The 15,246-nt window shown below is 42.3% G+C and overlaps 1 protein-coding gene across 1 annotated transcript; it reads left to right on the forward strand.

The window, feature by feature from the left end:
• The first annotated feature begins 311 nt into the window (after positions 1-311).
• On the forward strand, positions 312-13,384 carry LOC126278811 (myosin heavy chain, non-muscle-like). The gene is made up of 4 exons (XM_049979085.1): positions 312-488; positions 1,855-2,007; positions 6,209-6,361; positions 11,474-13,384. Exons 1-4 carry the CDS (start codon positions 312-314, stop codon positions 13,382-13,384), a joined length of 2,394 nt encoding a protein of 797 aa, XP_049835042.1.
• Positions 13,385-15,246: the final 1,862 nt, after the last annotated feature.

Consider the following 15,246-nt stretch of genomic DNA (forward strand, 5'->3'; position numbering starts at 1 on the left):
ACCGAAGGTTTGGTTTCAGGTGGCCGTTAACTATTTTAATATTTCTTAGCAGCAGTCCTATTAACTTGCGTCTAATACTGTTGAGCACGTTCCAACAAAGGCTTACCTCACCTTTTCACTCTTGTACCTCTCATTTCCTACTTTACTTGATTTATTATTTTATAACCACTCCCTATAACACTATGTAATACATTCTCCAGAATTTACACTTACCGACTGAGTATGTGACCAAAAATCCATTCAAGTGTGGCAAGTCTAATCTCTGGAGTATTCTTATGTGTTAGTTATATACAATACTACTTGCGTCATTAATGGCAAAAACAAAACATCCACAGTTTATGGAGTACGGGCGCTTCAGAGAGAGAAGGGAGCCAGAATATCCGTCCATCTTCGAGATCTTTCCCTGTCAGCCGACTCCAGGACCTGCCCCTCGCATCAAGAAGGAAGAGAATAATAAGGACGACACTGGGACGGACGGCCGTGCAGAGGTGAGCGAACATCAGTAGTACCTGGTTTGCATCGCAGAATCAGCCACTCTCCCAGACAGCTCTCTCATTTTTACACGTGGGCCTAAGTAAGGAACGCACTTTGTTGTAATCCATTAATACAAAATAGCAGTGGTTACGATATCCTAAAGTAAATGTGACATAAAACGCAGTGCTATTGCTGTGGAGAGTAAACTTCCGTTGTAAAATTACAAGGATACGGATTATACCACTCGTTTGAAACAAGAGCTAAAAACGCATGTTAACAATCGATTCAGTCTTACATGGTTTCCCATGTGCATTCGACATGCTATCTCAAGTGCCCAGTACACGATGTACGATCATACGGAGTGTTAGTTTCAATACCGGTTCATGAAACTGAGTGCTGCTATGATCTGCAGTGGTCATATGCTGTCGGTAATAAGAGGCACAAATCCGACTTTATCTTCTATTCAGTAGCTGCACGTGAAATACACACGACACCAATGCCACATAATATGGTTTACAGTTCCAGTGCTTGCGACCTCCAACAATTCGATATGCAGAATAAGGTTTGGAAACATGAAGAAGTAACCAGACCAAACCACACGAAGATATAACAAGGAATTGTATAGTTTGGGGGGCTCTTAAACATAAGGTAACTATGGTGACGTAATCTGTTCGTGTAGTCTTCCAGAATGTGAATTTGTGATTGACTAGGCAGCGTCATAGAGCTTTACACGTATATTCACGTGACGATCAGAGGATCAAGTGAGAGAAATTATGGTGGTAACAGAGAGTCTTATAAATATAAATGTAGGTTCACACCAGCAAATTTTCTTGTTTACAAATGCCTGCGTATTTTACTGTGTTCTTACTGTACGTATACTTCTGCTCTAATGTCGCATTTATGAACAAAGATGCATCACAAACGTTATATACAAAACGGATCACAGACAATGTGTACGTTTTTCGAGTCATATATCTATTGACTTAGTTTAGCTTTCTTCATATGGTGAGTACTACACAGTGCGCGGACAACAATTTGGTGTTGATACACTTTGCACACATTCACATTCTTCCTCTTTCACGTACGGGGTTCAGTATTCCTAGATACCTTATCATTATTCGTGTCAACCAACCATTATTCTGTTAAGTGTACCCCATTTAAACATTCTGTACCCATTTCATTCGTGTGCCTCTCAGTTCCCTATCTCTATTTGATATATTATTATTTAACAAACGCCTATTGCAACACATTTCACTTTCGTTATTAGACGCAATTATGGTCTGCTTACTTAATATACCAAGTCAGTTGTCTAAAGTTTCCTTCTATTAGACATAAGGCAACCTTGCTAAATAAGCGATAGTAAAATCAAACCATCTGCAGGGCCATGCTTCTGGGCGCGTTAAGAAGAGGAAGGCAGCCGAAGAAGTAGCAACGTCGGATGACTGCGAGCGCAAACACACCGAGCAGCGTCGCCGTCGCCGCAAGAGACGTCAGAATAAACTGGTCGCCGTGCCGCAGGAGGGCCCTGCTGGGGTAAGTCAGCATCATTACTGCCACGAAGGGCAAGCAGTAGGGGACGGGGAGACAAGTTGAGAGTTACTTACGAAACAACAGCTACTTCTTAAACTGAATGCATTGGAGAATCAGCCGCTCTGCCAGATCATGTCTATCGAGAATTTCTGATGCTCCAGACACGCCTCCTCCACTACAAATTCAGCTAGGACGATTTAAGGGATTCACTCTATTGTAATCAAATAGGAGATTGGTTACAGCTCGCTGAGGTACTTATTACTGTGGGGTAGTAAGGACCGATGTAAAATATCATAGGATTCGAAACATAACACTCGTGTGACACACAGCAGCTTCAGACAGTTTCATATACGAAAATTATAGATCTGCAGTTGTGTAAGTCACAACTGACCAATGACTATTGCCAGTCGGGGACACATCGAAGTGTGGAATGATGGGAAATGAAACTGTTTGACTCATTTTAAACGCAAGTATGCCGATAACCGTATTATGTGATTTATGTAAACACGAAGAACCGCAATCCGATTGGCCGACGTGAATTTAACTGAGCACTTACTGATTTCGCGTAGTGTGCCTTAAGCAGCTCGACCCGTCACCTGCTTAAAATTTCTGTGGAAATACCGTCTTTGTTCAGCTTGTCTCTTACAGCGACATGAAATGTCGCCTATGTTTCAGACAGGAGAGCTGAACTGCTCGATTGGTTGGCTCAGCAAAGGGTGAAATTAAGTGCCTCTAGCTCCAATTTGATTGCGTCTTTAGCTATTTGCTGACAAGGAAAGAGAAAGTTAGCTGTACGGTAACTATAAATCGCAGTGTCATACGGTCTCCCAGCCAGTCCCAAAATGAGCACAAATACTGGCGCCAGGACCTATCACATCAAAGAGAAAACTGCCATGTACGTCAATATATAGGTATAAGTGGTATTAGCCCGGACTGTTCACGGATCTGAACACTACGGTAGGATACATTCGTACGAAACTACAAGCTGCACTCATAGACAGTAGCGAACCAATAAAGCACTCGGGACTAATTACAACAATTCGGCGATTTATGCCTGCTAGAAAGTGATGACTCACCTAACGTACATTGTAGAAGTGAAGTGACTACCTTAACATAGCAGAAAACTTGGTAAGAATTTGTCGAAGTTAATCAGTTTTCAGATACATTCCAACTATATTAATGAAATCTGTGACTGACGCAAATGTCATACCGAGAACAACTTAAGTTTTTTAAAACAGAAGTGACGAATGAAGAGCATCAGTACAGTATTTTCTCGTTTATTATAATCCCATCAACAATCCTTCACATGATGAGATAAGCACGAGTTTGGAACTACATAACTTAGCCAGACTATTTGTGTCAAATAGTAGTAATAACAGTCAGCAGAGCACACATGACGTCAATGGCACAAGTCGGGAAAATGTGTTACTTCCTCTCACTGAAGCGAACCAGAGATGGCCCAGGAGCCTTGGTGCTGGTTCTGATAGGATTACTCCCATGACGAAACCAGATGTCACCCCATCTGTATGTCCACTTCATCTGTGATCACCGTAATAACTGAAGCCTTAGCCCGTAACGATACTACATAAGAGCAAGGACAATGTACACGATTTAAAGGGCTCTAATATAACAGGTGTGAAGTATTAAAATTGTGCTGTGTTAGTAACCTTACAGCAGATATAGAAGCTCTGATACTATACAGGAATAGTGCGAAAATCTACTACGTGTCACTAAATACTTTCAGCATAACGAGTAATGTTTTATCGGGGCAACTGAGATATACTCCACATGATTCACTTTTAATTGAAAGTAATACCTTTCTTTGGCACACTATTCTGCATAATAATGTAAAAATAAATTAAGTTTTCGTTAGAAAGCTCCCTTTGTGAGGTTACGACGAAGCCGTCGACATACATACGTGGAAGTCAGAAGCATCTCTACCGGGTGACCTTACCGATAAACAAATCGCTTCCTATTCTCCTGAGTACCAGCCAATCAGATCCCTTATAACAGTGCAAAATTCTCCCTTCCCTATTTAGTTTAACATAATAAACCAGTCATAGGTTCATTCAGCTGGAGCTGAGAAACAGGCAACTTATGACTTCCTCCATCTGTCCTATATCACGTTCAGGCAATCTCACACATGTGAGTTCTGTTCTTCCACTCCAGAATGTATTTGCATTATCCTATGTCAGTGCTCGCACTTTTCTTAGCAGAGTCAACAAAATTTCAGTTAGTTTTGCAGCAGCCTGTCATCTCAGGGAGCTGTGCTGTTTAGCACATAAGATCAAGATGGTCTTTCGTCCCACACCAATCTCACCTTTTCACCGTCGTGGGCCTCAAGTTCCCAGAACATGGGAACACAGCCTGTAGCTGCTAACTCACGATGTGCCTCCTCTGCGCCAGTGGACACGACAAGTTAAAACGGTATACATCAGCTTTTCATCGTTCAGAATGCAAACACGCGTAGTGCATCTGCCGCGGGGCTCATCCCACATGCATTATACTGTGGTCTGACACCGACACACGCTCCCTTCTTCTCGTGGCCTGTGTAGTACATGCAGTCAGTAGGATTCCCCGCTACTCATTTAAACAATCGCCCAGATTCAGGAAATAATAAGGAAATCTAGTGTCACCAGGATAATCCTAAAAGTAAGGAATCATATTTTTTTATAAGCATGTGTGGCAATTAGTCACGCTTTTATGAATAATGAGTCACGCGCTGTGCTGAGGCGCTCAGTCTTGGCTTGGCAGTCGTTGAGAATGGAGCTCTCATTGGATGATACCGCCAAGTGCGACTTTCGCACATTGGTTCAGTTTTTGACCGAAAAGGGCACTGCGCCGATTGAAATCTATCGCCAATTGACGAAAGTGTATGGTGAGTCGGGCATGGATGTCAAAAATGCTGGTAAGTGGTGTAGAGAATTTGCAGCTGGTCGGACCAAAATTCACGACGAACAAAGGAGCGGGAGACCTTAAGTTTCTGAGGAGACAATGTTGAAAATTGAGCAGAAGCATAAAGATCGGCATATCACCCTGGATGATCTCTGCACATTGGTCCCTGAGGTTTCCCGATTCACCGCTCACCGAATTTTAACGGAAACATTGAACTACCGGAAGATTTGCGCAAGATGGGTGCCACGCATGCTGACTTAGGACCACATGCGGCAACGAGTTGATGCTTCCCGCACATTTCTTCGCCGCCTTGCAGCCGAACAGCACAACTTTCTAGGCTCAGTCGTTATTAGGTTAAAAGAACATTTGGCCGGAAAGTGATTCAGCTCCGACCACAAGGGGAGAGAAGAGGTTCATAACTTGCTGAACAGCATGGCGGCGAGCTGGTATGACATGGGCTTACAAAAACTGCCACAGCGTCTACAAAAATGCGTCTACAGAAATGGTGATTGTGTCGAAAAATAGCTAAGTGTTCAAGCCGTAAACTTATGTTAACCATTGTAGAAATGAACAGGTCTATGCAGTTATAAAAAAATAGGAGAGCTTACTTTTGAGATTGCCTTCGTAGGTACGAAAATCACTGATGTCAGTTTCAACAAAAACTCTTATTTAATGCTTGGAATTAATTTCGATTCGGTGGGTTAGTGAAGTTAACTGAGTCAGACTATGGCACCAGACAGGGTTTACGAAATCGTTTGCACAACACCCTGCTCTGAGATACATGCTTACTTTACTGTGTATTTGGCATACATAAGTTTGTGCTGTACTGTATTAAGTAGTAAAGAAAAAACATTCACCAAAGTTACCTACAAAACAGGCCACGAAAAATGTCTCATGTGGTTAAGTCTATCACTTAAGAGGCTGGTTTCATTCTTGAGTCTGAGCTAAACTCTTTATATCTTCCCGCACATTATGCACTGCTTCCATAACAAAATGTTTCTCATATTACAATATAGACACATCGTCTCAGCTTTCCCTGTCAAGTGCTTGAGTGACTGTTTATGGATGAGATAGAAATAGTCGTGTCAACCTACGGCTAATCATCGACCTTTACTTTTGTATCCCACAGATCTCTACCTTATTTATTAACTCAGTTTATAACTGACGTGTTCTTATAGCCAACATTTAAGGGTTGAAAATTTAATATATAATCTGTTCAAGAATGCTAAGTGAAGTATCTAAAACTTTATGTATGATTGATATATGCCATCCTAGCTGAATAAGTACCTGAAGATCAAACCACCCACAGGTCCACGTTATTGGGCGCTTCAAAGTAACTAAGGCCGTAGAAGAAAATCTACCATATAAGACTCAAGAGAACGACCTGAATTCTGAAAGTGAGATTTACTCCAAGGAACAAGAGATGGTACTGGTCGTTGCGGCGCAGGAGGGCCCCGCTGAGGTAAGTCAGCATCATTACTGACATTAGAGCAAGTGTGAGGATATGGTCTGACAGTGTGAGAGCGATGAGTAAACAGTTATATCCCTGATTGTACAAAATGTGGAATTAGCCACTTAGGCAGAACACATCAGTGGAAAAAGTCTCATGATTTCACTATCTCCATGACTATAAAATGCAATTGACCCTCAAATTTACGTAAAGTATTAACATCCTGATTCACGATATTAGAATCTAATAATGCCAGCAATCGTTGATTCGAAGTCCCTAATGTAAATATAAAGCACTACTCAGGGAATGTAAGATTCCATTGTAAAACTGTCACGGGTTCGGAAATATCACCGATGTTACAGATGGCAGCCTATAACGATTTCGTATCCACCAGCTGTAGAACTCTTTCATGAGTGGTCTCAGCAGTCGAAGAGACATCCATTTATCAGTATTGCACGTACCTGGCAACAGTGTAAGATCAGCAGCTGAATTTCAGTATGCGACAAAGTCGTAATCGACTTACTGCAACTTATAGCATTTTCTGTGAAATACCACTTATGATTGACTTGTCTCTTACAGAGATGTAAGACTTCGGCAAAATATCCTACTGAATCACAGCTGAAAAATTATACTGTTACTAGTGAGGGTAATAACGACTGGCTACAGTGCGGTTGCTGCCGTCGTCATTTGCTATCAAGTATAGCGGAAGTTCTTTAGATGTTGCTGTCTAACACAAATCTCAACCACAGTGGCATACAGTGGTCTGGTCGGTCACACATTAAGCAGTCACATCAGTGCAAAGAAATATCACAATAAAAAGCAAAACTTCCTTTGTACATATACACAAATAAGTACTCTTAGGCAAACCTCTTAGTAGAGCAGAGCACTTCTGCATGTTACGCATTTATCAGTGGATGTGAAACCAGCAGCTGCGGATAATTGACGCCATGAATACCACCATAGAGCATGTGAAACTGTTCTCTCTCGCAGGCATATGTTCAATCAGGTACTGGAAGTATTCTTGGGGAATGGCAGCCCACTCTTAACGGAGTGTTGCACTGACGTGAAGTATCGATGTCGCTGGGTGAGGGCTGAGACGAAGTCGGCGTTCCAAACTATCCCGAAGGTGTCCTATGGGATTCCGGTCAGGACTCTGTGGAGGCTAGTCCAGTACAGGGATGTTATTGTCGTGTAACCTCACCGTAATAGGCAGTGCATTATGAACAGTTGCTTGATCGTGTTGAAAGATGCAGTCGCCATCCTCGAATTGCTCTTCACCAGTGGGAAGCAAGAAGGTGCTTAAAACATCAATGTAGCCCTGTGCTGTGATAGTGCCACGCAGAACAACGAGGGGTGCAAGCACTCTCCATGAGAGAAACGACCACACCCTAACACCACCGCCTCCGAATTTTACGTTGGTGCATGACGTTTACTGAGCATTCGCCAAACACACAACCTGCCATCGGATGGCCACATTGTGTACCGTGACTCGTCACTCGACACAACTCTTTTCCACTGTTCAATCTTCCAATGTTTACTCTCCTTACGCCAAGAGAGGAGTCGTTTGGCATTTACCGGTGTGATCTGTGGCTTATGAGCAGCCGCCCGACCATGAAATCCAAGATTTTCTCTCCTAACGCCTGTCATAGTACTGACCGTGGATCCTGATGCAGTTGGGAATTCCTTTGTGGTGGTGAGGATAGTGTCTGCCTGTTAGACATTACGACCCTCTTCAGCTGTCGGTAGTCTCTGTCAAACAGACGAGGCCAGCCTGTATTCTTTTGTGCTGTACGTGTCCCTTCACGTTCCCACTTCCTTGTCACACCGGAAACAGTGGACCTAGGAATGTTTATGAGTGTGGAAACGTCTCGTACAGATGTATGACACAAGTGACACACAATCACCTGACCATGTTCAAAATCCGTGAGTTTTGCGGAGAGCCCCATTCTGCTCTCTCACGATGTCTAATGAATACTGAGGTCGCTGACGTGGAGTGCCCGGCAGTAGGTGGCATCACAATGCACCTAATATGGAAAACTTTTTTGTCGTTTTTGGGGGTGACACGATACTTTTGATCACATAGTGTAGGTTCATTTCTCCCCTCACATGCAGCACAGTCTAATTATTGTAACATGTACCCATTTCCGAACATTTAAAGCCTCTTGTCATTAGTTGTTCCACTTTTAAAATTTATCAAGATCTGCTTCTTCTTCTTTAGTCTTTAACTATCAGGTTGGCTATCAGCAGCTTGCCAAGCATTTCTGTGTCCGGCCTTTGAGTGCAGTGGAGGTAGTGGATCTTGTGTCGTCCATGATACGGTTTATGTATACTAGACTATGTTTGTCTCTTGTGTTCTTCCTTCTTCTGTCGTTACAGCAACACCTTTAATGACACCATAATGTCTCAGCATATGGGTGACACATGTGGCGTTGAATAAGCTTTAGGAGACATAGCTGCACCAGTTCGTTTAATACGTTCTTTTCACAGAAAATCATAAGCCTTCTGCGATACAACCACATCTCGAAGGCTATCCGTTTTTTTTCTTCCTCCTCGATAGTCCATATTTCACATGTATACAGCGGCACACTCCACACAAAATCCTTATGAGGTCTTTCCTCAGGTATTGGTGTATGAAAAAAGATTTTTAAGGCTCCTGCCCTTGTTGAAAGCAGCTGTTGCCTGGTTTATTTGGCTTGCAATATCCTTTCTTAATCCATTTGTGAGTGGTTTTACTCCATAGGAAGCAAAGGGATTCTACGGTCTCCAGTCCCGCATTGTTATGTGAGCACTGGGTAACGGTATTTTGTCTACTCATCAAGATCATTGTCTTAACTTTATTAATTTGCATGTTAGGAAGTAATGGGTCTAACATACGTGTGCATCGTGCTTCTGTAGTTCCGCACATTCACTTAACACTGTAGTATCATCAGAAAATCATAACATGTCTGTTATCTTAGCTTCAATTTTAATTCCTCCTACAATTCATAGTGTGTCCCTAAATTTATGTAGAGTACTCTGAATGTATCCGCTGAATAAGATAGTAGAATGTGAACAGCCCAGTCGTACAACTTATTCAACAGTGGCTTGCTCTTGATGTTATCGGTTTCTTATTGCAGCCATCTTTTCTCTGAAAAGTTACTGCAGTATTCTTCTCTTCTGATACATTTTGTCATTCCCTCTCTCAGCATCTCAAAAATCTGTCGCTAGAGTACACCGTCTAATACCTTCTATTTGCCGACCTGGGCAATAAACAGTTTCCTTGGAGGTACGATCAGTATTTAGAGATGCGACAGGAACCATCAATCGAAGCAAAAGAGTAGTAAACATAAACCCTGAGACATTTAGCTAGACTCGTAGCTTAAGATCTGAAAGAACTTGTTATGTGGAACGGATGTGTTTCACAACAGTGAAGCTGCACTAGTTCCAAAAGGTCTGATGGTGAGCACTTTACAGCCCATATTTACAGGAAATTTTTTTCGTGATTTGGGCCGTACTTACACCCCACAAAATATAGAAGGCCGAGAGGAGATTTCATAACAATATCGAAGATAAAGTGCTCATAGCTGCATTTTAGAGTCCATATTTAGTAGATGGTTAAGCTTCGGATCATCGTTCCTGCCACACACCTGAATACTGACCATACCTCCTATGACACACTGCTGCATTCTTGGCTCTTGCTTAGTCTTGTCTCAGGTATTAGCCGTAATCCGAGAATTGCTTCTCGTGTGCCTACAGCTCCTCTAAAGCCAACTTGATCTTCCGTATTTTGTACACCTATGCTTTCTTCAGTCCGCGTTATAATGATAGAGGTAACGATCTGGGTGGCGTTGTTATCAAATTGAGGGTGCTGCATTGTTCACATTTGTTTGCAGGTTCTTTCTTTTGTGTTGGTGCTGTAACTATTCTTCGAAGTCTGTTCGGTGTTCCCTGGATACGTGTGTAATTTGTATGAAATGGAACTGTTCTTAATACAGATGTTGTCTAGTAACTTTGACGAGTTCTGCTGTTTTATCACCATACGTAATTTTTGTCTACTTTCCGTGCTGCTTGCTGAATTCCTAGGATTCAAAAGTATCTCACTCCCGTCTCAGCTACTGTATTCCTGCGAGGTCCTGAGACCTTTATAATTGCACTTTGTTTTATGCACAAGTATGGGATTACATCACTCCCTGTATTTTATCCATGTGACCCTCAGAAATTGAATTTCTACCGATTTACTTTTGCCTTGCAGCAGTCTGTCTTCATAGTCCTGAGGTCGGAAATAACTTACTCGTCCCATACATACGCGCAACCTAAATTCATCTCCACAGAAATTTTCTGATACCGATGTCTTAATTCGTATTAGAATTTTAGTGACCATTCCGTTAATTTTTAATCTTGTTAGCATTTGGTCTGTCTGGGAATGGGAATATTACATGTTTTAGAAAGTAGGAGTGTATTTTGTCTGCTTGGGATGTTTTACATATCACGTGGAACACCTTCTTCAGGTCCCCCACCAGTGATCTTAACAATTTTGAAACACTGAGGTATTTTACGCTAGCACCACGTTTATCCCTTTTTTTTTTGGTTAAATTTTACTGCATCACTAGGACTCAAACAAGCGATATCCTTAACGTAATGACGAAATATTACTGGACGTTATATATGTCTACCACCTGTTTTTCTCTCCTGAATTCCTTTGTGTACGAACACTTGTCTTAGTTGTTGAATCTGTGTAGTAAATCATTTCTGGCAAATTCTGACATCACTGGTCAGAGCCGACGGGTTGTATCCCGTTCTTCAGTAGGCCCGAAACATCAGATGTGCTGTTAGTATGAAGATCACAGCGATACATTGGTGATAATGGAAGACCACTTTTGCATACCATACACGAAGACATCAGCTTCTAATGCCTATGCCGTAATAATATTCCAATATCGTACTTGCTAAATGTTACATATTACCACTACTATTGAAATTTTTAATTTCGTTTGAATCTGATATAAAACAGTGATGATCTATGAAAACCTCTTGTTCGCCGTAATGTCTTAAAACTCTTAACCATTATTATTTCATACTGTAAGCTCTAGTGCATAATTTTGTTCCTAGTTTAACCAAGCACCTAACACTATGTTGGTATCCTAGGTGGATGCTGCCAAGATGGACCAAGAGGAGGAAAGAATATCTAATTGTCACGTGGATGCTGCCAAGATGGAACAAGTCCATCAAGATTTACAGGAGAAGGTAGTTGAGAATCGCATGGGTACTGCCAAGATGGGCGAAACATGTGGAGAGATTGAGGAGGGGGCAAATGAGAGTCTTGATAATGATGCTGAGATTGACAAAGCATGTGGGAATGAGGAGGAAGGTGCAGTTAAGGGTCTCATGAATGTCTCCGACATGGAAGAAGCAAGTCAACATTTAGAAGAGGAGGCAGCTGAGAGTCTCATGGATGCTGCCAAGGTGGGCGAAACATGTGGAGAAATTGATGAAGGGGGACATGATGGCGTTGTGGACGCTGCTGAGATTGACACAGTATGTGGAGATGAGGATGAACGGGCAACTGAGTGTCTCATGGATGCTGCTGAGATCGAACAAGCCCATCAACATTTACAGGAGAAGGTAGTTGAGAGTCGCATGGGTGCTGCCAAGATGGGCGAAACATGTGGAGAGATTGATGAAGGGGCACTTGATGGTGTTGTGGACAATGCTGAGATTGACACAGTATGTGGAAATGAGGATGAAGGGGCAGCTGAGTGTCTCATGGATGCTGCTGGGATCGAACAAGCCCATCAAGATTTACAGGAGAAGGTAGTTGAGAGTCAGATGGGTACTGCCAAGATGGGCGAAACATGTGGAGAGATTGAGGAAGGGGCAAATGAGAGTCTTGATAATGATGCTGAGATTGACAAAGCATGTGGGAATGAGGAGGAAGGTGCAGCTAAGGGTCTTATGAATGTCTCCGACATGGAAGAAGCAAGTCAATATTTAGAAGAGGAGGCAGCTGAGAGTCTCATGGATGCTGCCAAGGTGGGCGAAACATGTGGAGAAATTGATGAAGGGGCACATGATGGATTTGTGGACGCTGCTGAGATTGACACAGTATGTGGAGATGAGGATGAAGGGGCAGCTGAGTGTCTCATGGATGCTGCTGAGATCGAACAAGCCCATCAACATTTACAGGAGAAGGTAGTTGAGAGTCGCATGGGTGCTGCCAAGATGGGCGAAACATGTGGAGAGATTGATGAAGGGGCACTTGATGGTGTTGTGGACAATGCTGAGATTGACACAGTATGTGGAAATGAGGATGAAGGGGCAGCTGAGTGTCTCATGGATGCTGCTGGGATCGAACAAGCCCATCAAGATTTACAGGAGAAGGTAGTTGAGAGTCGCATGGGTACTGCCAAGATGGGCGAAACATGTGGAGAGATTGAGGAAGGGGCAAATGAGAGTCTTGATAATGATGCTGAGATTGACAAAGCACTTGGGAATGAGGAGGAAGGTGCAGCGAAGGGTCTTATGAATGTCTCCAACATGGAAGAAGCAAGTCAAGATTTGGAAGAGGAGGCAGCTGAGAGTCTCATGGATGCTGCCAAGGTGGGCGAAACATGTGGAGAGATTGATGAAGAGGCACATGATGGTGTTGTGGACGCTGCTGAGATTGACACAGCATGTGGAGATGAGGATGAAGGGGCAGCTGAGTGTCTCATGGATGCTGCTGGGATCGAACAAGCCCATCAAGGTTTACAGCAGAAGGTAGTTGAGAGTCGCATGGGTACTGCCAAGATGGGCGAAACATGTGGAGAGATTGAGGAAGGGGCAAATGAGAGTCTTGATAATGATGCTGAGATTGACAAAGCATATGGAAATGAGGAGGAAGGTGCGGCTAAGTGTCTCGTGAATGTCACCAACATGGAAAAAGCAAGTCAAGATTTAGAGGACGCCGCCAAGAGTCTGTTGGGTGCTGCCAAAATGGAGCAAGTTCGTGTAGATGTTGAGGAGGGAGCAGCTAAGAGTCTTTGTAGCCAACCCTCGGGTGCCGCTTGCACCCACTGAAAAAATGTTCATTTGTTCCTAAAGTTCTTGTTTGTGTTCCGATTTTGTTCTTTGTGTTTTTCGTTTCGTTTTTGTTTCATGTTTATTTTTTTGCTGCGTTCATTTAATGTTGCTTGTGTTTATTCATTTTTCAATTTTCATTTATAATTCTCGGTTTATTTAAAGTAAAAAATAAATTTTACGTATTTCACCAACTGTTCTCTTATTTTTTAGTGTACATCTGTAACAATAATAGTTGCAATTTGAATGTTCGTTTCATTTTCAGTTTATTCTATAGGTAACTCTCTCCCTGTCGTTACAATTAAATCAACATTATATTATACCCGGGGCTCAATCTCAGACATTTATGAAGCTCATCTCAATATCACTGAAAGGTCTGCCATATATACACGATAATAGTCAGCAGTAAGTGCTAGACACACTTCTGTACTGCAAACATCACATAATACCGATTTACGTAGTATGATTTTATAGTTGTTACAGAGTGTTATGTAACCAGCCGTAATATCGTTTGTCCGATGTGTGTAATGAGTCTGGGTAGTGTCAGGGCCTAGACAACTGTCCGCACTTATGACCTATTTATGTGAGTGTATTTCATGGCTGCAACACGTGTGGGAGTGCGTTTGATGAAAAATGACGAAGGAATATTGCAGACATTAATGTAATCTGTTCTCCCCTATGTAGCTAACTTCTTTGTACTGCAAGCGTACATCCTTAAATCTGAGAGTTTACAGATGTGACATATTTTGTTTGTGATCCTCCCTGCTTCTCCACTGAGTTTATTTGTAGCTTGTTTAAAAATAGTGTCTGGCGTGCCGGAATATACAAACTGTAGGCAAGCTTCCATAGTCTCTTTTTTCTGGTATGGTTGTGCGCTAATCATACATGCGCAATAAATTGGGTTGCTTCATTTTTCCTCTCACTTTAACTCGGGAAACTCCCTATAAAGAAGAAATAGAGTAGGAGTGGTGCTGTGGAGAGAAGTCAAATTCGAGCACGTATTCTTCTCTGACCAGCTTCTCATCTTTGTAGCACTGTACTATGATACACTCTAATTCGAAAGAAACGTATCCTATGCCACTCAGCTTAATTATGCCACTCATTCCTATCGTCAATGAATATTCTTGCACTACCCAGTTATTTACTGTTAATGGGCTACGAATGTACGTGCGTGAGCTACAGAGATTTCTTCCGTATGCTAAACCAACGTGTATTATTTCAAAGCAAGTGTGTGGGGGGAAACAAAGCATACAATTTTGTAAGTACATACAGTAGTTGCAGGGCGTGATGAACCAACACATTATGCTAAATGGTTTCATTATTACTTAATTTGGTGCAATGGATATGGAAAGGAAGTGTCCTCAGTAACTAATTGGTCGGGTTTATAGCTGGGCCATAATACAGTCACTTAAAAGTCTGAAGAAATCAACTATGGCACCATACGCCTACCGGAAATTGTGGGCAATGAGAACGGAGACCGAACATTTACCAACTGTACACAGAGAGTTCACACCTACCCACTGATTGTAGAAGTTAAGCAAGTATTCGTAATAACAAAAAGAAGGTGGGCTCATCGGTATATCTGCGTAACAGAATGCACAACATCGCACAGGCCAAGAAAGAAGAAACCTCATCGGCTATGTAGTTGTGACCACGTGCGAGCGTAGTAGACATCGTCCACGCATCGACTACAATGCTCACAAAGATTTATACCAAATTCACATTAACACACGCACACTGCCTGGTCTGTAAGCTATGCACAAGGAGCGGATGCACATTGACTGTACAGTCATGCGCACATGGCTGTTTTAAAACGATGGTATACACATTGTTACAAGGCCAATCCTCTCATCTGTCAAATA

The sequence above is a fragment of the Schistocerca gregaria genome, chromosome 6 (genome assembly GCF_023897955.1).
Source record: "Schistocerca gregaria isolate iqSchGreg1 chromosome 6, iqSchGreg1.2, whole genome shotgun sequence".
In the NCBI taxonomy this organism is placed as follows: Eukaryota; Metazoa; Arthropoda; class Insecta; order Orthoptera; family Acrididae; genus Schistocerca; species Schistocerca gregaria.